Consider the following 27523-nt stretch of genomic DNA (forward strand, 5'->3'; position numbering starts at 1 on the left):
ACATGCTAAGGGAAATAAACCAGATACAAAAGGCTACATATTGTATGATTCCATTTATGTGGAATGTCCAGAATGGACAAATCCATAGAGACACAACTCAGATTAGTGGTTTCTAGAAGCTGGGGGCTTGGAGGGAAGGGGGAGTGACTGCTAAGGGGTACAGGATTTCTTTTTGGGTTGATGGAAATGTTCTGAAATTAGGTAGTGGTGATAGTTGCAGAACTTAGTACATGTACAGACAACCACTGAATTGTGCACTTTAAAGAGGTGACTATGGTATGTGAATATATGTGAATAAAAACCATCAAATGAAAAAACAGAAAAACAACAGAAAAGAGAACACAGAATCCACCCTATCAAGTGCCAGAGCAAAACACTATCTTATGAAGCTGGGCTGTGGGAGAAAATCCCTGGGCTGAAAGGATATTGGGCTCCTCCACTAGCCTTGGCGTGACCTTGGGCAAGTCCTGTCGCCTCTCTGAGCCTGTTTCCCATCTGTTAAGTGGCATTGTTATGAGAAAATATATCCCTGACAGGATTTTGAAACCTATAAAATGCTTACTTAAAATGACAATGCATTAATCACAGGCAAGGTATTATCCTCGTATGCACAGAAATTTTGCCCATTTGCCAGCAGAAACTGCTTGCTCTCTTTCAACTTTGAAAAGAGAGCCAAGTTGTTGGCTGCGACCCTGACTGCCACTGCTCCCCCCCCCCGCCCCCGCCCCCGGCACCGATCTTTCAGAACATGAGAAATGTGGAGACTGAGATGGAAGAAAGTTTTCTGTATCAACAAGAAGAGGGAAAAAATCTTTTAACATCTACCTTTTACACAGAATGCCCCTCGGCATCACTTCTACATGGGATGTGGTGAGTTTTCAGTACTGGGAGTCCTCTGGGAGACCAGGCACTGTGCCTTATCTCATAATAAGTGATCTAGGGGAAGGGGCCATGCTGGGACCTGGCTGGGCTCCAGGATTGGAAGCTGTCTACACAATTCCCTGTCCACTATTCATTATTTTATGCTCCTTCCTAATCTCTGTATGGGTTTCCAAGGTTTTTCTGGGACTCCCCAGGAAATGTCCTAGGTGTCCTCTCTTTTGATTCTACACCTCATAGGTTTCAAATCCCAAATAAATTGTTTTTCTCCACTCCCAGTTATTAGGGCTTCCTAGAAGGCTTTTTAGAAAGATACTTAAAAATCCTTTGCAAGCTTAAATAAACCATACACACTGCACTCTACCCAAGAAAGACCTGCCCCCTTAACTATTCCGAAGCAATTGAGGTTACTGTACATGAGTCTTGTCTTACCCTTGCAAATTCTGACTGGTTTTCTTCCTCATATGTATCCACATAGCAGATTCAATATCCATCTGTTTTTTTTTTTTTTTTTTTGGACTGGGAAATGTTCAGATTCCTTATTAAGGTAATTCAAAAAATTAACAAATTTAATTTAACCAGATGCAGAACCCCTCCCATTATGAAAATAGTTGCCTCTATCACTTGTCCAGTACTGAAAAATCCAAGTCCCAAGAGGTCATGGTCAAGCAGCGTCAAAACAGGGGCAGGGGCCAGGGATCACCTCAACCTCTCTCCTGCTCACCCCTCAGTCCCAGGCAAGCCCGGGACACAGCCCCTGAGACTTCCCAGTGCCCCGGATTTCCACCAGCTCTGGGGCCACCTCCTCTGAGAAGTACAGAATATAACAATGTCTGAAAGAACAGTTTGCCAACTGTCTTTACAGGATTGTTGATGGGGGAGGCGGTGCAGGGGAGATGCCAGTATATTCAGTCACTAGAATGCGTGTTTCCCTTTTCCTTCAATTTTTTTTTTGTTTTGTTTATTCGAATTAAAAACGGCTCCCTGCCACAAGTAAAAAGATCCAAACCCTCGGGGAACCAGCGTGAGCAGCCTGATGTGGACGAACTAGTCCATCGCGTGGATGGACTTTTGGCCGCTCGCCTCTTTCCAGGGCTCACCTTCCTCTGAGGAGGAGAGCAGAGCCGGTTCTCACGCTGCGTTTATGGATAAATCGTGGCCTCGTCCAGCCTGGAGAGTGTGCCTCCCGGGTTCCAGCCAGCCCGCCAGCCAGGAGCAGTGAGATAATGAATGTGAAAAGGCGCAAAGCGGGAGATCGTCTTTCGTGCGGATTCCCTTCCCGGTAGCAAGCGCAGGGGGTAGGGGTGGAGGGATTCATCTTCCGACATTCCTACTTTGGGCTTTTCCGCTAGAGAAAGTGCGTGCAATCTTGTGTTCAGCCATGTCTGCCTTTCCGTTAAGGGTCCCTGAACGTCTCGGTCCCTCTCGGAATCCGCCCCCAGCCCCCACCCCCTCTGTCGGACCCTCTCCCGGCAGGGTAGGAAGGCTGCGGTGTCCAGACGGTGGCGCTCCCAGACAGTGCAACCCCCTCTCCCCCAGTGCAGCAAGAAAGCTAGTCTGGGACAAGTTTCAAAATGTTCACTGATACTTACCGCGAAGCTTCTCAGCAAGAGCCACGAGTCTGAGTAGCGGGCAGAAATCCACTCCCGTGACCGAGGTTGTGGAGGGAGCGAGTAGAGAATCGCGCCCCTCTAGTTTTAGCCCCAACAGTTCGGATTTCCCGTGGCCCGCGCACTTCGCGTGCCTGGGCGCTCCACAGGGAACCGTGACGCCTCCGGGCAGAGATTTACAGGGAAGGGGGCGGTCCGACTGAATGAGATCGAAATGGGACCCCTGGCAAAGGGTGGCAAGGGAGAAGCACCGACCGAAGTTATATGCCTGGGGCAGAGGGGCTGGTCTGCCGCAGTCTTCTTGGCTGCGCTGCCCGGCACCTCCGCGACCGTCCCGCCTCTGTAGCGCAGCTCCCCGAGCCTGTCCGAGAGCCCCGCGCCACCCTGTAGACCGTGCGGAGCACCTCAAGAGGGGAAAAGAGCCGGAACTGTTTCGCCGCTTTACTTTTTCCCAAAGAAGCCTGTGAGCTCCCGCAGTCACGGTGCCCAGCAGCGGGGAAGGGGACCAGCCCCTGCTCTCGCTTGCCCCACTCCCTGCTCCCAGAGCCCGGCGCAGGGGACATCTCCTTAAGGAGAGCGTAAGTCCCTGATCGACTGTTCAGTCGCTTGCTGCCATTAAGGGAGCCAACCAGCCTCTAGCAGAGCTAAGTTCCCTAGACACTGGGCACCCAGACTGGGAGTGGAAGCTCTGGGCAGCTGCCCCCTGCTCCCCATGAGGTGCAAAAGGCTCTGAACGGGAAAAAGCACCTGAGGTGGCATGAACCTTTCAAGAAGATATATCTAGGGTTCAAGGGCCACTGGCGCTCTCTCACACTCTGCTGGAGGCTACAGACTGGCTTGGGTTGGAACTGAATCCCAAGAGAGACCCCCGTGCCCCTGCTCTGCATTTTACATCGATTTGCTAAGTGTTTGCGTTGCAAGGGAAGGGAGGAGAACTTGCTAGAAACGGAAGCGCAGTGGCTGGGGAGCAGGGAGGTGGATTCTGAGCTTGTCACGAGGCAAAGTACCTAGGGGATGGTGGGGGCGGCTAGAGGGGAAGCACAAACAAGGCAGTCGGAAGCAAGACGACACCTCGTTGTGGATTTGTCCAAGATGAGTTGGAGATCAAAGCGGGGGTGTTTGAGGAGCTCTGATTGGTCGGGAGGAGGGATTTGGGGTGGGGCTAGCCACCTCTTGAGGCTTTAAAAGCTCATCGGAGAGGGGCGGGTTGCTGTCATTCGCTCTCTGATCATCGGAGCGGAGGCAGCTTTCTGGAAGCTCCTGGTGACAGAGCGGGTGTTCGCTGTCCTGACTGGCTGGGAGAGCCGAACTGTCTCCGGCAGCAATATGGGGCCTACCGTGGCAGTCCCCACCCCGTACGGCTGCATCGGCTGTAAGCTGCCACAGCCAGACTACCCACCGGCTCTAATCATCTTTATGTTCTGCGCAATGGTTATCACCATCGTCGTAGACCTGATCGGCAATTCCATGGTCATCTTAGCTGTGACGAAGAATAAGAAGCTTCGAAATTCTGGTAAGCCACCCTTACTTCTTCCTACCTGGCGTGCAGCTACTTGCAAACCCTAGGTCATTGGTTCGGGCGCCTAAAATAGGGACCGCTCGGACAGTGCCCTCACATTGAACGTCCCTACCCTCAATTTCCCTGAGAAACTGGGTGGTGATGTTCTGCCGGGGCCCCATAAATTGAGACCTTCTGAAGGCTGAGGGAGCTGGGGGAAATAAGCTTTTGGCGTCCAAGTGCAAAGCCCGGGTCCCGCGGTGCGCGGCAGACCCCTCAGCCCTGCCCCGTCGGAGACGTGATGCAGAGGGAGCCGGCACCCCAGCAGAGAGTGCGGCCACCGTCTGGGGACAGCATGCCGAGCCAGAGGCCACCGAGGTGGTGGCGCGGAGACAGCGCGGGCCGAATTGCTGCGGAGGGAGCCGCAAGGTTGCGACCCGCTCCGGGAAAGTTAAGTTTGCGGCGGCCGCGGCGGCTGTGGCGGCGCTTACAGGAGCGCAGCGCAGAGGCGGCGCCCCGGGCCGGCCGAGCCCCAGCTGCCGCGGCTCTGGGGCTCCAGGGCGGCACCCAGGCGGCTCCCGGGCAGCGGAGCGCAGACCCTCGCGTCTGAGTGTGGAGCAGGGTGGTCTGAGTCCGCCGGAGCCGAGCTCCGTCCGCCAGTCCCAGGGCGCAGGGTGGAGAGAGCAGAGCGGAGGTCTGGGCGCAGCTGGCGGTGGCAGCGACGGCAGCGGCAGCGGAGATCGCGAAGTCCGTAAGCGAGGTGCTGGGAGGTCTCAGGGAGGGCTGGCGGAGAGGTCCCGGAGCTGGGCGTCTCGGGTGGGGGGCGTAGAAGGGAGAACAGGGCGAGGATGGCGGGAGGGCCGCGGGAGAGCTCGGAGGGGGCGGCCAGAGGCGCAGGGAAACTGCGAAGCGCCGGGAGCCGGGATGGGGTTTGGCGGCGAGCCGGGAGCTGGTGCCCAGGAGAGGGGCCGGCTGCGGGCGGCGCGGGAGGCTGCAGGGCGCGGCCACCTTTGCGGGGGGCGGGGGCGGCGGACTCCGCCAAGCGGTGAGCCCCCTTTTGCAGGTTGGGCGGTGGAGGGCGGAGGACGGGAGGGGAGGGGCAAAGGGGCCCGGACGCCTCGCGCGGGTCCCAGGAGGGAGGGGGCGGCGCCCGGGGTCTCTGCTGTCGGGATCTCTGCCTGTGGGGGGCCAGGCGGCTGAACGGGGAGAGAGGGCGGGATGAGAGAGTCGCGTACCCATAGGACCCGGAGGGCGGGGCGCGAGGAAGAGGAAGCAGCCCGTTTTTGGAGGATTACTTTGAGGGGATGAGTTTCAAAATGCACTGACGGACACACAGTCATTAAAAGTTTTCTTTTACGCTCTGGTGCTTATGTCTGATTTCACTTTGGTCCGCTGGAGACGCGAGGCTGCACGCTTGGACCTCACCCTCGCCCCAGTAGTGCGGTCCCAAGGAACCAGAGAGCCCCCAGGGACCACCTGCGAAGCCCATTTTTTTTCTTACTTTTCTTCTTCTGCCCTTTCTTTTTCCTTCTTCTTTCTTTCTATAATTCAAATAAAGGTTCTTATTGTGTTTTTGTTTTTAAGGCTTTTTCCTCTGCCTTTTCCACTTTCCCCAATTCATTTCTTTGAGGGAAAACCCTAGAAAGAACCTCTGGGTGGAAAGCGCTGAGACCGGCGTTCAGCGCTGGCAGGAGGGCAGAAGGAAACGTTCTTTTGCCCTTTTAAAAAGTGCTCATTTTCTCCTAGTCCCAGATGAAGTGCAGTATTTTGCCAAACCAATGCTAATTAGCATTGAGGTGTTTCAGAGAGAGAGGAGGGGGGGAGGGAGACAGCTCAGCGCCTGCATTTGGCTTCTTCGTCCTTTTTTTTTTGGACAGGTTTTACAAAAACGTTCCTATCGGTGCCCGACAAAACAGGACTGGGGGCTGACTCCCCCTCTTCGCTTGCCTGTTTAGCTGCAAAGCTCTAGTGAAGTTCAGAGCAGGGGCGGGAACTCTTTACACAGGGCGTTGAACAAGCGGGTTCACGGCTCTGCGCTGGACCCCAAGGAAGCAGGCAGTTCGGCTAATCCTTGCCGGGATTTTCCTGATTGTTTTTCTCCCTACTCACAGTTTTTGGTCTCAGACTAAATTTTACAGGGTCTCCCTCCCTCCCCTCAGTTTTCACTCTTAGGCTACCTTGGAAATGGTAAGTATTTACCGGGCTTAGTCATTAATTATTGTCTGATCTCGTTTTCTTAAGGAGACGACGGCCTTTAATGCCGTTTCTCAGACTGTTCTCTTAGACAGGTTTGCGTTTTAAAAACAATGCTAGACTAGAAAAAGCAGAGGGCTCACTCATTTTTTCGGCGGGGGGTGGTGGTGGTGGTGGTGGTGGTGAGGCTTCCTGATACTCCTCCAGCCTCTTCCCTTCCCCCCACACCTCCAGCCTACTTTCTACCCACAGCTTCTACCTGGCCTCTACGCCCTTCTCACTTCCCTCCCTATCCCCATTTAAGGAAAAAGTTTGCATTCTGTTTTTGTCTAAAAAGGTGGCAGCATGTCCGTGTGTATGAAAGGTTCCACAAAGGGCTTCTGTGCTTACTGCTTTCTGACATAAGTTCGTTTTTTTTTTTTCTCCCTGAAGCAGTGATGATATTGTTTGAAAGGAAAAAGGCGCTCAAAGGACAGGTCTCCCAAACTCGGTTGTACATCACAATAATCTGGGGCATGCCTCCAAATAAACACAAAGTGACAGGAGTGTTTTTTAAAAAGAATTCTAGAATTCTAAATTGTCACCTCTTCAGCCGGCCTTTCCCTCCAGTTTAAACTTATACACTTCCATACTTAACCATTTATTTTCCCCTGCTTTTCCCCCTCTTCCTTCCCCCTGATATGTTTTTCAGGCAACATCTTCGTCGTTAGCCTCTCCGTGGCCGATATGCTGGTGGCCATCTACCCCTATCCTCTGATGCTGCATGCCATGGCCATTGGGGGCTGGGACCTGAGCCAGTTCCAGTGTCAGATGGTTGGATTCATCACAGGGCTGAGTGTGGTCGGCTCTATCTTCAACATCATGGCAATTGCCATCAATCGTTACTGCTACATCTGCCACAGCCTCCAATACGAGCGGATCTTCAGCGTGCGCAATACCTGCATTTACCTGGTCATCACCTGGGTCATGACCGTCCTGGCAGTCCTGCCCAACATGTACATTGGCACCATAGAGTATGATCCTCGCACCTACACCTGCATCTTCAACTATCTCAACAACCCTGTCTTTGCTGTGACCATCGTCTGCATCCACTTTGTCCTCCCTCTGCTCATAGTGGGTTTCTGCTACGTGAGGATCTGGACCAAAGTGCTAGCAGCCCGTGACCCGGCTGGGCAGAATCCCGATAACCAGCTTGCTGAGGTTCGCAATTTTCTAACCATGTTTGTGATCTTCCTCCTCTTTGCAGTGTGCTGGTGTCCTATCAACGTGCTCACTGTCTTGGTGGCTGTCAGTCCGAAGGAAATGGCAGGCAAGATCCCCAACTGGCTTTATCTTGCAGCCTACTTCATAGCCTACTTCAATAGCTGCCTCAACGCTGTGATCTACGGGCTCCTCAATGAGAATTTCCGAAGAGAATACTGGACCATTTTCCATGCTATGCGGCACCCTATCCTGTTCCTCTCTGGCCTCATCACTGATGTTCGTGAGACTCGGGAGGCCCAGGCCCTGGCCCGTGCCCGCGCCCGGGCTCGTGACCAAGCCCGTGACCAAGCCCATGAACAAGATCGTGCCCATGCCTGTCCTGCTGTGGAGGAAATGCCAATGAATGTCCGGAATGTTCCACTACCTGGTGATGCTGCAGCTGGCCAACCTGAGCCTGCCTCTGGCCACCCCAAACCAGCTTCTGGCCCCCCCCGGGCTGCCTCTGCCTACCGCAAATCTGCCTCTGGCCACCATAAGTCTGTCTTTAGCCACTCCAAGACTGCTTCTGGCCACTCCAAATCTGCGTCTGGTCACCCCAAGTCTGCCACTGTATATCCTAAGCCTGCCTCTGTCCATTTCAAGGCTGACTCTGTGCATTTCAAACCTGCCTCTGTCCATTTCAAGGCTGACTCTGTCCATTTCAAGCCTGCCTCCAATCACCCTAAGCCTGTCACTGGCCACCACATTGCTGCTGGCAGCCACTCCAAGTCTGCCTTCAGCCCTGCTACCAACTATCCTAAAACCACGACTGGCTACATCAAGCCTGCCACCACCCACCCTGAGCCCACTGTTGCTGATAATCCTGAGCCTGCTGCCACCAGCCACCCTGAGCCAGCAATTGCTGGCCACCCGGGGCCTGCCGCTGCTAGCCACCCTGAGCTCACTGTGTCCTGTCACCCTGAGACCATTGCCGCCGGCCACTTTGAGTGTGACATCACTGATCTCCTTGAGCCTGTCTACAGCCCTGACAGTGAGTCCCCTGAGCCTGCTGCCAGCCCACTGGAACTTGCCACTGCCTCCCACGGTCCTGACCCCACTGTGATCACCACTACCACCAGTGATTATCATAAGATTGTGATCATTGATGTTGAAGCTGATTCTGATGAAATGGCTGTGTGAATAATGCTCTTAAGGGTGGCCAGGAAGCAGTCCACTTTCAAGTTTGTTTAGAATATGTAATTCAAAGTGAGATAACTTACTGCACCTACACACAGACACACATAGACATGCACTCACAGACGTGGTGTATCTACATCCACCTTGTAGGCATACTCCTTTACATAACATACTTTGAAAAAGTGTGTGTGTGTGCACGCGCATGTGCGCGCTTGCTATTTTAGAGACAAAATTTCCCCCAAGTTTCACATCTGTTCTTCTGAGCCTCCCTTTCGTTCTATAGTTGACCTTGAGCCAAGAGTGATCCTTAAAATTTTAGAGTTGATTTTTTTCTCACCCTCGTATCCCCTTTTCTCCCCTCTCTTCATTTCCTCCTCTCAGTTCCTGCTTTATTCTCTCATTCCCCCACCAGTGGGGGGTGGGGGGGAAGGGGAGGAGTGCTTCTGTAAGTAAATGTGACCACAAAGCTTTATGGTTTTAAGTGTGTAACTCTATATTGTACTTTTTAAAATGGCAGTCAGAAAGGCAGTTTCGATAAAGTGCAAGTACTTGAAACAGTTTCTTTTCTGAGTTTCAGCAACAAGGTATGACCCATATCTGAACACAATTTGATAAGCTCTTAATAAAATAAATTTTTATGCCTATGAGTTCAAATGGCAAAAGGAAAGATGTGGCCAAACCAAATTATTTCTATTTTATGAAAATTCAAACATTGGTGCTGATTTTTATAGTCACCTTGTTTGCAGTCACTTAACCTTTTTAAACATCTTCCAGAATTTTCTTTCATTTAGTTCCAGAGAAACAAATCCATTCATAAACTAGTTACTTCTCCTGAAATCCAAATTTATGGTTGCTAGAACCAATTACAGTCATGTATTTAATATTCTAATTGACAACTACTCTTTACCTCAGATTTTTTTTTTAGACTGCCTGATGTATTTGCATAATCAGTTTTTACATTTTTCTTTTTCATCCAGAAGGGAACTCAAGGTAATAGCTGGTCGCCAGAGCCTTTGTCTCCTGCCTTGTCCCTCAGCCTCTCAGCCTTTGGCTGACGTTTCTGTGATCGACAATGTTAAGTTGTACATGTCTTGTATTAGCACACCTGATAGCCCAGGGAATGATTTTTCTCTAGAATTCAAGAAAAAGTTGTTTAATAAACGTTTCTACTATTGATTCAAACTGACACAGAAAGCAAAGATTACTGTATAAAAGCTTGTAAGGATAAGGAGAAATGTATTATACTGCCTTAATTTGATTCTGTATTTGTGGTAGCAATTAAATAAAAGTGTTTTTGTGGCTTTGCTGTGTGATTTGTGGGTAAATTCACTTCCTCCTCCCGACTTTCTTGTGAGGAGGGTTAAGAGGCGGGTGGAAAAGCACTGACCTTGGGGAATCAGAAGACTTGGGCGTAGGTTCCATCCTTTCTATGAGCTTGCTATAGAAAGCTCAGTTTCTTGACTCAGCAAGCTGGCAGACTTGGGGTGGGGTGGGGTGGGGGTAGAGAAGGGCTCCCTGGTTTTGGCATGTGGTGACGATGGATGACCTGACCTGTCTACTCTTAGACTTCTGGACCTTGCCTGTCATGGCTTCTGAAAACAGATCTCTTTTTTACCCCCATGGAAGGCATGAAGTGTGACCCCAATAATGTCACAACTGTTAGAGGCTGCTGGGACCAAGTAACAGAGCTCATGAGCCAGTTGGGGGGAGGCACAGAAGTGGAAGGCAGGAAAGCAGATGTTTTCCTTTCCAGCTGGAAGATAGGTGGCAAGACCCCAGCCACTGGGCAAGGCTCCCTGACCTCGGGAACACAGTCCCAAGAGAATATCTAATGACAAAGAAATGCCCAAAATAAAGTGCTCTGTAAAAATAAAAATGGATTCAAAATGATATACAGTAGGATATCAGTTTTGTTAAGAAAATATGTACACTTAAACATGCACATATACATAGACACAGAGATATACACATGTAGTTGCTCTGTCCAGGTTCAGACTGTGAGTATAAACTGAGGTAATCTTAACTTTTCACGCCCAATTTACAGAGGTTTGAGCCCTACCAGGATGACTGCTGGACTTTAGGCTGATTCCCTGTGCAAAATTTCTGCCAAATATTCCGGAACACACAAAAAGGATATTTCCTCATGTACTCACAAACTGGTCTACAGCCAGTACCCCCTGCCATGTGTTCCATTGTCTCCCTCTCTGCCACCACCCAAGGAGCTTTGCTTTGGTGAGATTACAGTAGTGTTCAGACCAAGGGTGCTGGGTGCCAACGCTTTGAACTACTATTCTCCTGGGGCTCAAGGCATGTGGGCTTCTGAGAGAAGATGGCAGGGGAGAGAACATATATCCATACTTTTACCAACTTTGTTCCACACTCTGCTCTCAAGTGCTTGAAGCAACACAGCTTGTGCCCATAGTCTCACAAAGTGTCACTTTAGCCATTCTGATCCCCTGTCTGCCTCCCTCACAACCCTCCCCCCCACCAAGCTGCAGTTCAAGCACATAGCCAAGAGACATTTCTCTCAGCCCCTCCTTCCTTTGTATTGTTCCTCTCCGCTCCCCAAAGTCAAGAAGCCTCATAAACACATCTCTGATTTATTGCACCCACTATGCGTGACCAAGACAGGACCCTGAATCTCTGTGGTCAGTTTTAAGGTGCTTTGTAGCTCTCCTCAGGACAATGCTGGGTTTCTAGTTTTACACCAGTGAGATCAGAAAGGCCAGTTTTGCTAATTTCCCCAAAGAGAGACTCTGCTTTCAAGTGAGCATAAGTCTCCATAGTCAAGGGATTAAAAAATGCAAGCAACTTTTAAGTGACAGTTTCCCCAGCTTCTACTCTTTTTTCCCCCTTTTAAATGGAAATATAATGTATATGCTGTAAAGTGACAGCTTGGCAAATTTTTTGTACCTAAAAGTGACAGCTTGACAAATTTTTATGTTTGTATGCATCCATGTAACTACCACTCTGAGCAAGGTGTAGATTCTCTTTTGGAAGGCTCCCTTTTGCCTTCTTCTAGTCAATACTTCATCCAAAAGCAATCACTATCCTGACCTCTCTTTCCATGCATTAATTTTGTCTGTTCTAGAACTTCATAGAAGTAGAAGTATACAGTATGTATTCTATTATAACCAATTTCTTTTTTTCAAATTGTGATAAAATATACATAACATAAAATTTACCACTTAACAATTTTAAGTTTGCAATTCAGGGGCATTAAGTGCATTCACGGCATTGTGCAACCATCACCACTACTCATTTCCAGCAATTTCTTCCCAAACTCTGTAGCCATTAAATAATAACTCTTCATTCTCCCCTGCCCAGCCCCGGGTAGCCTCTATTGTACTCTCTATCTCTACGAATTTGCCTATTCTAGGAACCTCATGTAAGTGAAATCACACAATATTTGTCCCTTTTTGACTGGCTTCTTTCACTGGGCATAATGTCTTTGAGGTTCATTCATGTTGCGGCAGGTGTCAGTACTGTATTCTTTTTATGGCTGAATAATATTCTGTGGTATGGATAAATCACATCTCGTTAGTCCATTCATCCATTGGTGGATTGTTTCCATTTTTTGGCTGTCATGAATACTGCTGCTATGAACATTGATTTCCAAGTATTTGATTTACTGCTTTCAATTCTTTGGAATATGCATCTAGGAATAGAATTGATAAATGGTATATTAGCGTCGCTTCTTTTGCTCAATATTATGTCTTTGAGATTCACTCATGTCTTTGTATGTATCAGGGTTTTTTTTTTTCATTTTAATGTAGTACTCTACAGGATGAATATACCACAATTTGTTGATTCTGTTGATAGACTGTTGATGGACTTTTGGGTTGTTTCCAATTTGGGGTTACTATGAAAAATGCTTCTATAAACATTGTTGTACATCTCAGTTTTATTTTATATTGAGATATTTTACATACAGTCAAGTGCACAAATCTTCAGCGTAGAGCTCAATCAATCTTTACGTGTGTTTACACCTGTGTAGCCACTATAGAAATCAAGACAGAAAACATTTCCAGCACTTAGAAGGTACTAGATTAATTTTGCTGCATCTTCAACTTCATTTAAATGGAAGCATATAGAATGTACTCTTTTTGTTTTGTTTTGTTTGTTTGTTTGTTTGTTTTTAAGTAGGCTCCATGCCCAGTGTGGGGCTTGAACTTACAAGTGTGAGATCAAGAATTACATGCTCTACTGAGTCAACCAGGTGCTCCTAGAAGGTACTCTTTGTATCTGTGTTCTTTCACTTGTCATTTTGTCTGTGATATTTATACATTCCTTTGGGTAGAAGTAGTACATTCTTTTTTATTGCTGTGTGTAATTCCATTATATTAAATATAACAATTTTTTTTTCAGTCCATTCTACTATAGATGGACATTTGGGCTATTTTTTGGTTTGGGGCTGTTATGAAGAAAGTTGCTATGAACATTCTTGTACATGCCTTATTGGTACACATATGGATTCATTGCTCTTGGAAATACACCTAGGATTGGAATTGCCGAGTCATGAGTATACGTGTGTCTAGTTTTAGCAGGTAGTGCCAAATATTTTTCCAAAGTGGTTGACTTAGAGCACCTGGGTAGCTCAGTCGGTTAAGCAAAAGTGGTTGACCTAATTTATATTGGCATCAGTACTATGTAAGCTTGAGGTGTTCTGCATTCTCACCAACATTCAGTAATTTCAGCCATTTAATCTTAGGTATTCTAGGTCTAGTGCTATTTCGTTGTATTTTCAATTTGTATTTCTTTAACAATTAATGTTGACCATCTTTCACATGATCATTGACCATTTGGATATCTTCTTTACAGAAGGGTCTGAACAAATATTTTGATTGTTTTAAATTTGAGGTTTCTGTCCTCTTATTGGCAGTAGAAGTTCTTTATATATTCTGGATATATATACGTATATAGTAGTCTGGATATATATATATATATATATATATACACATATATCATGAATACCTTCTCTCAGTCTGTGGTTTGCCTTTTCTCTCTCTCTTAATTGCATTTTCAAAAGCAAAAGACCTTAATATTATGAAGTCCAATTTAATCAGTTTTTTCTTTTATGACTATGCTTTGTGTTTAAGAAATTTCTGATTAATATAATGAATATTCTCCTAGATTTTCTTTTAGAAACATTATTGTTTTGCCTTTAACATTTAAGTCTATGCTTCATCTTGAGTTAATATTTTGTGTTTGGTGTGAAGTATAGGTCAGGTTCATTTTTTTTAATATAGTCATGGTTCATATTTCCATTTTATTACCATTTTGTGAAAAGATCAACCTTTGTCCAATGAACTGCAGTGGACACTTTGTTGTAAGATAGTTAATCACATAAAAATAAAAGTTATCTATCTATCATTTATATATCTATCTCTTTCTGGACTATTTAGTCCGTTTCATCAGTCTATTTGTCTAGCCTTGCACCAATGCCACACTGTGGTTTTTAAATTTTAATTAAACTATAGATTACATACAATGATATGCACACATATTAAGTTATTAAGTGGATAGTTAAATGCATTTTCACTCATATGCACTTTTTTATATCACTATCTTCCAGATATATATATATATATATATATATATATATATAACACTTCTATTATCCCAAAAGGCTTGTTCATGCCCCATACTTAATCAATACCTCCTCGAAAGTTAACCACTAGTCTAACCTCTATTATCACAAATCAGTTTTGTCCGTTTTTAAATTTCTTTAAAAGGAGTAATACTATATGTACGACTTTGTATCTGGATAATTTTGGTAAACTTTATGCTTTTGAGAGGCATCCATGTTGTTGGCTGTATCAGCAGTTCTTTTAAAATTTTTTCAAAGAAAGATTTAATGAAGTGGAATACTTCCGATCCATATTATGCTGAAAAAGCAGATCATAAAATGATATGCAATTTTGTTAACAAAACCAAAATAAGTATATGAAAAGACACATATTTTATTGTTTTACATAGTACATATATATACATATATATTTTTTATTGAGATATAATTCATCATTTTAAAGTATTCAATAAATTCTATCATTTTAAAGTATTCAATGCAGTATTTTTTTAGTGGATTCACATAGGTGTGCCACCATCACCATAATCAGATTCTTGAATATTTTCATCACTTGAAAAGAAACTCTGTACCATTGTAGTCAGTCCCTATTACCTCCCTGAGGCCTCACAACAACCACTAATCTACTTTTTTGTGTGTCTATGAATTTATCCATTCTGGACATTTCATATAAATGGAATTATACAATATGCGGCCTTTGGTGTTTGACGTCCTTCATTTACCATAGTTTTCAAGGTGTGTTCATGTTGTAGCATGTATCAGAACTTTGTTTATTTGTAATGCTGAATAATATTCTTTTGTATGTATACACCACATATTGTTTATTTATCTGTCAATGAAAATTTGGATTGTTTCTACCATTTGCCTATTGTTTTTTTATTACATTTCTTTAATGTTTATTAATTTTTGACAGAGAGAGAGAGAGAGAGAGCATGAGTAGTGGAGGAGCAGAGAGAGAGGGAGACACAGAATCTGAGGCAGGCTCCAGGCCCTGAGCTGTCTGCACAGAGCCTGACGTGGGGCCGGACTCACAAACCGTGAGGTCATGACCTGAGCCGAAGCCGGGATCCTCAACCGACTGAGCCACCCAAGCGCCCCTCACCTTTTGTCTATTGTGAGTAATACCTCTATGAACATTGGCATAAAAATTCATGTTTCTGGATATGGGAAACCAGAGATAGAAAAGTAATATGAGCCTAAAAGAAACAGAAAAAAAGAAACAGTAAAGATGAGAGTAGAAATCAATGACATTGAAAATTGATAGATAAAATCAATAAAACTAAAAGCTGGTTCTTTGAAAAGGTCAATGAAATTGATCAACCTCTAGCCAAGCTAACCACGAAATAGAAGACACAAATTGCTAATATTGGAAATGAAAGATCAGTCATCACTACTGATCCCGTGGGCATGAACAGGTTAATAAAGTGATACTATGAACACTTCTATGCCTATAAATTTGATAGCTAGGTGAAATGGACCAACTCCTTGAAAGACACAACCAATTAAAATCCACACAAAGAGTTCTGGGTGACTCCAAAGCTGCTATGTCCTCTCCTGTGGCTGCTAGACTTCCATTTTTCACAACTATTAGAGTTGTTGAAGCTATTGATTTTCAAAGCTACGGTGGAGCTAAGGGAGGGGAATGGAATTAGGGAAAGTTAAAGCACAACCAAACTCACTGTTCTTACCAAGGTTTGGTCATTTTTGTGGAATAAGCTCTCTTTGGATTGTTTTAAGACTTAGGTTAATTTCCAGAGTTCTGAAAAAGTAGATTTTCACAGTTTTTGTGGTCTTGCTTTTATGGAGAAGCACATTTTTGGAAACCCTTACACTGCCATTCTGAAAGTCCCCTCCCTCATTTTGATTTAAAAAAAAATTTTTTAACATCTATTCATTTATGAGAGACAGAGAGCACAAGCAGGGTAGGGGCAGAGAGAGAGGGAGACACAGAATTGAGGCAGGCTCCAGGCTCCAAGCTGCTAGCACAGAGCCCAATGCGGGGCTCCAACTCACAAGCTGTGAGATCATGACCTGAGCTGAAGTCGGATGCCTAACCGACTGAGCCACCCAGGCACCCGTGATTTTTTTTTTCACTTGGGTAGTATGTCATGGAAATCACTCCACATCAGTTCATAGAGAGCTTCTTCATCCTTTTTTTCCCCACAGCTCTATAGGACTCCATTTTGCCAATGTCGTATCATTTATTCAAGCACTGTCTTACGTATGGACATTTAGGTTGTTTCCAATACTTTGTAATTACAAACTGTGCTGCAATGAACATCCTTTTGCATATGTATTTTTGGACTGTTGGAGGTTCATCTTCAAGAATAGATTGGAATTTCTGGGTTGAAAAGTTCTGCAAGTGTTCCACTCGTTTGCATTCTCAACAGCAATGTATGAGTGTGTGTGTTTCCCCACAGACTCATCAATAGATTCTGTTATACTTTTTACATTTTTGCCTGAGAGGTAAAAAATCATATCTCAGTATACTGTTTATCAGCATCTCTCTAATATGTACTGTATTTGGATATTTTTCATATGTTTAAGGAGCATTTTTACATTCTTTTTCAGGATGAATTATCTGTTTTTATATTTTCCTCACTTTTCCAGTGGGCTTTTGGTCCATTGTCCTTCAATTTTATAAAACTTTGAATTGCTCTTTATTTTTATAGAGCTGCTAATCACAAGTCATTCTTGAGATTTGGTATTTTTCTTGTGCAAATATTTCAGGTCAAATTAAATGCCTTTTTCAGTGGCTATGATTCACTGTGATTAAATTCACGTTGTTTGCGAATCTCATTAATTAACTGCAGAAGTTCTGGAGACCAGCAACAATTCCAGAAAAGATTCAATAACCTGAGAAATTTTCATTACAGTCAAGCCAGATGGGGACTGTTTTTACTATTGAATTAAACTCCTGTGTGGAGTTAGGAGGGGGGATGGGGGGGAGTTGGTAATAAGTTTTCCAAAAAGGTATAGAATTATGAATCATGAGTCATCATTGGTAAGTAAAAAAGGGAGGATTAAATGAAAAAAAATAAGCAAGAAGGAGTTATAACCTTAGGAAGAATACCTTTAAAATGAGGGGTTACAGTCTTAGGCAGATTAGTAGGACAAACAGTGAAAGATCAAGCAAAAAACAATTATAATAGATTTGATATATATTTATTGAGTATCTGTTATGTACAAGACTCTCTTCTAGGCCACTAGAGTCTATGGGAATTACCAAGATAAACAAGGGAGAATCCCCCTCCTAATCTAAAGGCCTGAAATGGACAATATGGTCTTTTGTTTAAGCCACCATTTACTAACCCCTACTACATGATAGGTACCAGTCAAGGCACTCTAATTCTCTTATCTCTAATTCTCATAAAAATGCTGTGAAGTTCAACTGATGGAGTGGGAAAAGATGTTTGCAAATGACATATCGGATAAAGGGTTAGTATCCAAAATCTATAAAGAACTTATCAAGCTAAACACCCAAAAAACAAATAATTCAGTGAATAAATGGGCGGAAGACATGAATAAACACTTCTCCAAAGAAGACATCCAGATGCCTAATAGACACATGGAAAGATGCTCAACATCACTCATCATTAGGGAAATACAAATCAAAACCACCATGAGATACCACCTCACACCAGTGGCTAAAATGAACAACTCAGGAAACAGCATATATTGGCCAGGATGTGGAGAAAGGGGAGCCCTTTTGCACTGTTTAGTGGGAATACAAACTGATGCAGCTACTCTGGAAGACGGGGTGGAGGTTCCTCAAAAAGTTAAAAATAGAACTACCCTATGACACAGCAGTTGCACTACCAGGTATTTATCTAAAGGGTACAAAAATGTTGATTCGAAGGGGCACATGCACCCCAATTATTATAGCAGTGCAAAGTAGCTGAATTATGGAAGGAGCCCAAATGCCCATTGACTGACGAATGGATAAAGAAGATGTAGTATGTATATAGAGTGGAATACTACTTGGCTATCAAAAAGAATGACATTTTGCCATTTGCAACTACATGGATGGGACTAGAGTGTATTATGCTAAATGAAATAAATCAGAGAAAGACAAATATATGATTTCACTCATATATGGAATGTAAGAAACACAGCAGATGAACATAAGGGGAAGGGAAGGAAAAATAAGATAAAAACAGAGCAGGGGGCAAATCATAAGAGACTCTTAAAATACAAAGAACAAACTGAAAGTTGTTGGAGGGGAGGTGGGCGGGGGAGATGGGCTAAATGGGTGATAGGCATTAAGGAGGGCGTTTGTTGGGATGAGCACTGGGTATTATATATAGGTAATGAATCACTGGGTTCTACTCCTGAAACCAATGCTATACTGTATGTTAACTTTAATTTAAATAGATATATTTTTTAAAAAGTATACATTACTTTAAAAAGTAAGAGAAAAAGGGTTAATTATAGTAGTGTGCTAGAACTGACTTACTGGAGAGTGCCAATTTTTACATTGTCAGGAATTTTGTAAGTTATTTGTTAAATAACAACCATTAGTAAAAGTTAAAGTATGTAATACTCAACAAAGGAGGAATAGAAGGAAACTTAACCTAAAAAGGGGATCTGTGAAAATTCTACAACTAACATCATACTTAATGATGAAAGACACTTCTTCCCGTGTTCAATGATTCACAATGGTGCGTCAAAATTGACCATGATGAAAATATGTATACCACAGAAATCAGCAAATGCTAAAAAATCTGGGCTTAATTTAACGTTTTCTTCGTAGTGAAACAAGTAATAACACAGATGAAAAAACATAAAAAAATGCTGCCAGGTTAATACTGTTACTCTTATTTTTGAGAAGAGGACACTGAGGCCAAGAAAGGTTAAGAAATTTGTCTGGAGTGAGAAAGCTGGAATGTTGAACAATTTGAACCCACATCAGCTTCAAAGTGCCAAATACCAATTCTGAATAATACTTCATAGTGAATTCTGTTAGGATTAATGAAACCAGGTTAGCCTAAGATAACAGTAGCTAATTATTTCATAATTTCTATATGCCAAACACAACATTCAACAACTTACATGGGTCATATTTAATCCTGGAATGTAATGTAAATGTTTGAATTCTCTGTTGCACGCCTGAAAGTAATATAACACTATGGCAACTATACTGAAAACAAAAATAAATGTTTGCATTCTCTACAGTTTCTCTGATACTACCATCTACCTCACTGTCTATATTGAAATTCCAGGTTTCACCCAAGACTCTTACCTCACCCACATCCATTTGGTTGATAAATCCAATATATTCTGCCCTTTAATAGCAATTTAATTCATATTTTGTTCTTAATCCTTAGTTTGAATCACCATCATCTCTTACATGGATTACTTCAAAGTATTAAGAGTTTCTGTACCCATCTCTCTACCTTTATTTTTTTTTTGAGAGAGAGAGAGAGACAGAGAGGAGAGAGAGAGAAAGAGAGACAGAGAGAGAGAGGGAGGGAGGGAGAGAGAGAGAAAGAGAGAGAGAGAGAGAATGAGAATCTTAGACTCCATGCCCAGCGCAAAGTCTGAGTCAGGGTTTAAGCTCAAGACCATGAGATCATGACCTGAGCTGAAATGGAGTCGGAAGCTTAGCCATCTTCCTAACTTTCTAATCCACTCTGTACATTGCACATCCAAATACATTGCTACTCCAGTTTTCCTCCTAACCTTGCTCTTCCCTGGTCCTGTCTCTATGTCCCTCAATTTCTGAGAGTTCTTCATTTCTTGGTTTGTGACCTTTGCCTGTGGTATATATTGTATACATCTACCTATTTGGCAGTTGTGGTTTGACTTTGTTCATGATGCATTTGCCATGCAAATTTTTAACAGTTAATCAAATTTTTAAGATTTATTTTCTTGCCTCTAGATTTTAAATTTAGAAAGCCTTTCTCTACCCCAAGGTTAAAGAAGAATTCCCTTATGTTTTCTTCTGGTACTTGCATGGTTTCATTGTTTTGGAGTCTATTTTTTTTTTTTTTTTGTCTATGTTGTGAGATATAGATGTAATTTTATCTTTTTCCCTGTCATTTCCCAAAGTCATTTGGGTTTGTACTTTCTTGTGGAGTATCCCCTTCTACAGAAATCGGTCCATTTAAGCTTTTTAACTCTAATGTCAATTTCAGTAATTTGAATTTCCTTAGGAAAGTATCCATCTTCTCTAGGTTTTCAAATTTGTTTGCAAAGAGACCTCATATGAATTTTAAAATTTCGTTTGTTTCAAAGGTTATTTTCCCTTGTCAGTTCTTATCTTGTATATTTGTGCTTCCTTTCTCCATTTCCTTTCTTGATAAAGTTAGCTAGTACTTTGTCTGTATTGTTCATCTTTACAAAATTATACTTTTGTTTCTTGAGCTACTGTTTTTCTCTTCATTAATTTCTGCCTTTATCTTTGTTATTTCCTCCTTTTTCAGTTTACTTTTTATTCTTTTTCTAGTTTTATGTGCTTGAGATTTAGTCCATTTTTTTGGTTTCAGTTTTCTGGATAAAAGTGTATAATGCAAAAAAATTCCTCCTGATCATTTTTTTAAATGCATCCTATAGATTCTGATAAGTAGTTCTTTTATTATCATTATTTCTAATTCTTTAACTTCAGTTTGTAATTCATGAAGAAGTTGTTTAATAGGAGATTCCTAAATTTTGAGGAGGAAAGGGTTTTCTGCTGTTTTGGTTGGAACATTGTAGTTGTGATTATATCTCAATCAGAACATGTTGTTTGTGATATTTATATTTTATGGAACTTACTGATGTTTTCCTTGTGGCCTAATAAATTATCAATGTTTGTCTATGTGCCATGGACACTTGGGAAGAAAGTGTGTATTCCCTATTATCATAGTGACCTCAACATATATTCAAAATATCTATCACATTGATTACTGTTTCCTAATCAATATTCACATTTTATCTCCATACTTTTGTCCATTTGGTTTATATTGTACTAAAAATGGTGTATTAAATTATTTTATTATTAGTGAGTATCTATCTATGTCTGCAGTTTTTGTTTCAAAAAGGAGGCAGTCATTGTGTTATTTGGTATATAAATATTAGTGTTACCTGTTTATTGTGGACTGTAACTTTGACATTAAAATTGTCTTTTACTGTCATGTTTAATATGTTTGGGTTTGAATTCTACTTTGTTTGATATCAGAATCACTACACTTTCTCTCTTTTGGTTTCTATTTGCCTGGTGAAATTTTGTCTATTCCTTGATTTTTAGTCTTTCCGAATCACTTTGTTGTAGGTGTGTATCTTAAATACAGTATCTAGTTGTCATTTAATCAGCTTTCTTCAAGTATAATGTATCTAACAAAATTTGCCTATTTTAAGTGTACAAGTCCATGATTTTTAGTAAATCTATAGAATTTTGCAAACATCAACCACAATCCAATTTTAGAACATTTCTGTCACCCCAGAAAGATGACTCACGGAGACTGGTGTTACTCTCCATTTCTTCTGCTAGGTCAAGGAAAGTATGGATCTATTTTCCATCTCAAAACATTCACCTTTTTTTAATGGAAACTTCATATAAATGAAATTGTACAATACATGTTTCTTTCTGATCTGGTTTCTTTCACTTAGCATACAGTTTCCGAGGTTTATCCTTGTAGCTTCGTTCCTTTTACATTTTGTTTATTTATTCATCAGTTGATGGACATTTGGATTGTTTCTACCTTTTGGTTATTATGAATAACGCTCTTATAAACTTTTGTGTACAACTTTTCGTGTGGACATATGCTTTCAATTATCTTGAGTATATATCCCTAGAAGTGGAACTTCTAAGTGATATTCTATGTTTAAATTTTTGATGATATGTAGGTTCCAGTTTCTTTCCATCATAACACTTATTTTTCTTTTTTATTAGAAACATTCAAATGGTTATGTAATGATATCTCATTGTGGTTTTATTTTGCATTTTCCTAAAGACCAATGAGGTTGAACATTTCTTCATGTACTTATTTGCCTTTCCTATGTCATTGGTGAAATGTCTATTCAAATTCTGCCCATTTTGAAATGGATTTGTTCATTTTTCTTAATAACTTGTAAGAATTCTTTAAATAGTCTACATATAAGTCCCTTATAAGATACATGATTTGCAATTATTTCTTCCATTCCATGGGTTGCTTTTCACTTTGTTAATGTGCATTATTTTCTCTATTTTTGATGCTTTGGCTCTTGGGGCCTTGCTGACTAGAGGGCCTGTCCTTCCCAAGGCTAGCCAATCCTTGAAGAAGTAAATGACATGCCTGTTATCATGCCTTTCATATATAAACCAATTACTCCAAAGCCCACACCCCCAACCACCTCCTCTATCTGGCTCCTACACTCAAGGAGGCAATATTCTCCTACCCTAATCACTTCAGGGACAGGTTCCAGAAAACTAGGGACATTCTCTATCCCCCAGGGCCCACTGAAATTATTCAAACTATCCAGTCCTAAACCTTGCCCATTCTTTCCTGTGGAAACCACAATAAAGGCTCTTACCTGTGTGTTTTCCCACTCTCCTGACTGAGAAACCTCATACTTCACCATGTGACCCCCCTGCATGCCTGGCTATGCCTCCATTTTCTGGGGGTCTGTGAGTGTAAACTTATTCTTTCGTGACAGTCTTCTCTGTGTCTGTGTGTCTTACTATACCTGATTAAAACAAATGCCAAGTTCCCTTAAAACATGATGGTGCCCTTTAAAGCACAAAAATTTTCAGTTTGATGAGCTCTAATTTATCTTTTGTTTTTGTCACTTGTATTTTTGATGTTATTTATAAGAAGGGTTTGCCTAAACCCAGGTCACAAAGATTAATGCCAACAGTTTATAGTTTTAGCTCTACCATTTAGGTCTATGTTGCATTTTGTGTTACCTTTTTTAAGTTTATTTATTTATTTTGAGAGAGGGAGAATCCCAAGCAGGCTCTGAACTGTCAGCCCAGAGCCCAACACAAGGCTTGAACTCACAAACAGTGAGGTCACGTCCTGAGCCAAGAATCAAGAGTTGGATGCTCAACTGACTGAGCCACCCAGGTGTCCCCATTTTGGGTTAATTTTTATGTATGGTGTGAGGTATGAGTCTGATTTCATCTTTTTGCATGTGGATATACAATTGTCTCAGCACCATTTGTTGAAAAGATTTTTATTCAATTGAATTACCTTCATAACTTTGTAAAAAATCATCTTAAGGGTTTATTTATAGGCTGTATCTGTTCCTTTGATCTATATCTTTATTATTATGCCAGTGCCACATTGTCTTGAATACTGAATACCAAAGCTTCTTTTCCTACTTTACATTATTGGAACAAATCCTACTTGGCCATAGTGTGTTATCCTTTTTATATATTGCTGGATTCCATTTATTAACTTCTTTAGGATTTTTAAAACAACTATTTCATGAATAATGAATAATACTAGTATGTAATTTTCTCTTCTTGTAATGCTCTCTTCAGATTTTGGTATCAGTAATAAATTTGAATGATTTATCTTTTTCCATCCTTTTATTTTTAATCTACTATATCATTATATTTGAAGTGAGTTTCTTTTAGGGTGCAAACCATTGAGTAGTATTTTTTTCATCCATTTTGACAATCTTGGTTTTTTTAATTGGTGGGTTTATGTCTTTCACATTCAATGCAATTAGTGATAGAATTGGATTTAAGTCTACCATTTAAGTGTTTGTTTTCTGTGTTTGTTCCATTGTTTTGCTTTTGCTAACTTATTTTGGGTTATTTGAACTTTTTAAGCATTCGTTTTATTTTTACTTTTTTAACTTTTTATTTAAATTCCAGTTAGTTAACATACAGTATTATATTAGTTTCAGGTGTAAAATATAGTGATCCAACACTTGCATACATCACCTGTGCTCATCAGGACAAGTGCACTGCTTAATCCCCATCACCTATTTCACTCATTCCCTACCAACCTCCCTTCTGGTAATCATCAGTTTGTTTTCTATAGTTATATAGTTAGGAGTCTTTCATTTTATTGTATCTATTGTGTCTTTTATTTAATATCTTTGTATACCTTTCTTAGTAGTTTATCTATCTGTCAATCTATATCTATATCTAGCTACAAATATATCAAATAGAATGTAGAAAACCCTCAACCATACAGGTTTCTTTCCTCTTTCCTCTTTCTATTGTAGTTATATCATGTATTATACTTGCATATATTGAAAACATCATCCCTAAATGTTATATTTGCTTTCAACCATTAGACATATTTTAAAGATCTTGAATGACAAAAAAGTCTATTATATTTACCCAGATGTTTAACATTTCTGTTGCTTTTCCTTCATTTCTGGTGTTCTAAATTTCCTTCTGGTTTTATTTCCCTTCTGTCTGAAGAAATTAATTTAGCAATTCTTTTACAGCAGATGTGCTGGCAGCAAATTCTCTTACTTTTTCTTCATCTGTGAATGTCTTTATTTAACCTTTATCCCTGAATAATAATTTCACTGAACACAGAATTGTGGATTTAAAGTTCTTTTCTTTTAGTACGCGAAAAATGTCAAGCCATGTTCTTTTGGCTTCTGTGATTTTGTTGAGAAAAAAAACCCCATCATTCAAATTATTATTTCTCTCTAAGTAATGTGTACTTTTTCTCTGGCCACTTTCAATATTTTTTTCATGTCTAGTTTTGAGTAGTTTGATTATGATTTGTCAAAGTATGATTTTCTTTGGGTTTATCTTGTTTAGGATTCCCTGAGTTTCTGGAATATGTTGGTTTACATCTTTAGCCAAATTTGGGGAGTTTTAAGTCAGTATGTCTTCAAATATTTGTTCTGCACACTCTCTTCTCCTTCTGGGACTCCAATGACATGAGAATTAGAACTTTTAATCTTGTCCCACAGGTCCCTGAGTCTCTGTTCATTTTTTAAAATTGTTTTATTCTGTCATTTATATTGAATAATTTCTATTGATTTATCTGCAAATTTACTAACTCTCTACTCTATCATTTTCAGTCTTCACTGGGCCCATCCTATGAAGAGTTGTTGTTGTTGTTGTTGTTGTGTGTGTGTTTGGTTATTGTATTTTTAAGTTCTATACTTTCCATGTGGTTATTCTTTATAACATCCACTTTTTCTGAGTCTTTCTAATTTTCAACTTGTTGCTAGAATATTTGCACTTACTTCTTGGAAATTAATAGTAGCTACTTTAAATGCTTTCTCAGATAACTCTCACACCTTTTTCACCTTGGTGTTGACATTTGCTGTCTTTTACCATGAAAGTTGAGACTTTATTGGTTCTTTATATATATTTTTCATATTTGTCATTTCCAGTGATCATCATTTTGGTATAAGTCCAAGTTCTAACTGCAAATAGAGTAGGAAACCTGTCCCTTTTATGCAATGGTGTGTCTACTTGCTTTATCCGTTTTTAATTGATTTTAAGCCACAATTTCTACCTCTTCTCATTTCTAGTACATAAAATGTACTAGTGTAATCTTCCTTGTTTTCCCTTGTAGACTGATAGAGTGAGGTGTTGATCACCTCAGTGCTTAACTCTGGTTCATCCCTCTTCCTTGGATCTGACCCTCTTATGCTTTTAATTGAGAACCATGTAAGTCCCTATTTCCTCAGTCCTAAAAGAATTAGGAATAGTAATGTCAAAAGAGTAAAGTGGTAATATAAACCATCCCATATATAATAATGATAGAAGTGGGATAATATATATGAAAACAATTAGTTAAAGGCACTGAAATCCCTGTAAGAGCACCCAGAACACAGATGATAATTTACTCTAAAACTTGAAGCTATAAGATTGTGATTTTGTTGCTTCTGGCCTGAGAATGGTTTCCAAATCCCACAACAATGAATACTGAAAATAATGGTGGACATCGACTGTCTTACCATCTGAAGGTGCCAGAGCATAGAGTTTGGTGATGCAAAAACAACTTGAAACTTAAAGGAGAAATTCCAGAAGCATGATTGAAAAATTTAAAATGGCAATTCTTTTTCTTTTAAATGGCAATCCTGCTATCAAGAAACTCTACCTGAACCCCTAAATAATAGCAAGCAGATATTTGACACCAAAGAGAATTTTAGTCTTAAAATATGTAAGATAGAACTTTAGGCTCTATACAGAATGTGTATTTCTTTCAAGGGTCCCTAGAAACAAAAGATTCTTGTGTGATGGTGGAGGGGAGGGGAAGGGTAGTGTTGGAGAGATTTGAGAATTGAGAATTTAAGTTAGAGGGCAGGAGAATTCTCTCTATTCCTGCCCTCTTTTTCTTCAGACAGACCTATATTGAGGTAGTGATATCTCAGTACAAAAATCAATCAATCAATCAATCAATCCTTGGATTAAAAAAATGAGCAACATTATAGCCATTCGCCTATTACTGGGTGATAGTTTATGGCAACAGTGTTATCCAAACGTGTTAAAAGAGGGTAGTTCATATTTAAACAGGTACTTTTGGAATTAATAGGCAAGATTTTATTACTCTGAAAAAGAAAGGGGTATTCCAGGGAGAGGGCACAGCATGGGCAAAGGTTAAGAGGTGGAAAGATGCATGCCAGATTGTAGAATCCTGATTTGTGCAGTTTGCATGAGGCGTAAAGATGGCAGAGCAGTAGAAAGAGAGTCCTGCATTCTAGAGCTCATTCAGTCCACTCTTCCCAACCTGCAGTCTGTCCAGAGCTACTGACAAAGGGGCCGCCTAGACAGCTATTTTATCACTTATATAATTCAACTGTAACATCCAATCCATTCTTTGGCTCATCATATAAAGCAATTGTAAAAGTCATAGCCAATAGTTTTGGAAAGCTTTTATGTTGGAATAGACTGAAATTGATCTACTTCATTTAATTATTATGTCTTTTAGGATTCATCAACCTTACATCAGACTCAATTAGCTTAAAACTAGGGAGACTTTTTCTTGAATTCCTATAGCATTTCTTTGACTGGACCTTTCATTTGGCACTTGGTAGACTCATAAAATTTTGTAATTGGAAAGAACTTTATGTTAAAGTCATCTAATTGAACTTAATACTCACTGTGGGGATTTCTTATATCATGCCTCTTGCAGATATTTATCTAGCCTCTGACTGAACACTTCTAGTAACAGGGAACTCTTTGTTGTTTAAGGCTTCTCCACAGTGAGATAGCTATATATTTTCTTCGAACATGTGGAGGACAAGTCTGAGAAGGAAACTAAGAAGGAGCTACTGGACAAGTAGAAGGAAAATGAAGAGAGTGGTGTCTTGGAAACAAAGACAAAAGAGAGCTTCAAGTATGAAGGGATCATTGACTCAACTAAACATTGCTGTCATGGTCAATAAGATAAAAACTGACATACAGTCATTGAATTTGGCCTTAAGAACAATTTCAGGGAGAAGAGTAGGGGTTATACCCAGAATTTCAATGGACTGAACCATGAA

General features: G+C 41.3%; 1 protein-coding gene across 1 annotated transcript; it reads left to right on the forward strand.

Moving 5' to 3' along the window:
• The first annotated feature begins 3815 nt into the window (after window positions 1-3815).
• Window positions 3816-8562, forward strand: GPR50 (G protein-coupled receptor 50). Its single transcript, XM_007094824.2, has 2 exons — window positions 3816-4002; window positions 6872-8562. The coding sequence occupies exons 1-2, from the start codon at window positions 3816-3818 to the stop codon at window positions 8560-8562; spliced, it is 1878 nt and encodes a 625-aa protein (XP_007094886.2).
• Window positions 8563-27523: the final 18961 nt, after the last annotated feature.

This window comes from Panthera tigris, chromosome X, assembly GCF_018350195.1.
Source record: "Panthera tigris isolate Pti1 chromosome X, P.tigris_Pti1_mat1.1, whole genome shotgun sequence".
NCBI classification, from domain to species: Eukaryota; Metazoa; Chordata; class Mammalia; order Carnivora; family Felidae; genus Panthera; species Panthera tigris.

Excerpts from the sequence above, each read along its gene's own strand:
- GPR50 (XM_007094824.2), top strand. The coding sequence starts at position 3,816 with ATGGGGCCTACCGTGGCAGTCCCCACCCCGTACGGCTGCATCGGCTGT. Across the intron at positions 4,003-6,871 it reads TAAGAAGCTTCGAAATTCTG|GCAACATCTTCGTCGTTAGC; the intron begins GTAAGCCACCCT and ends TATGTTTTTCAG.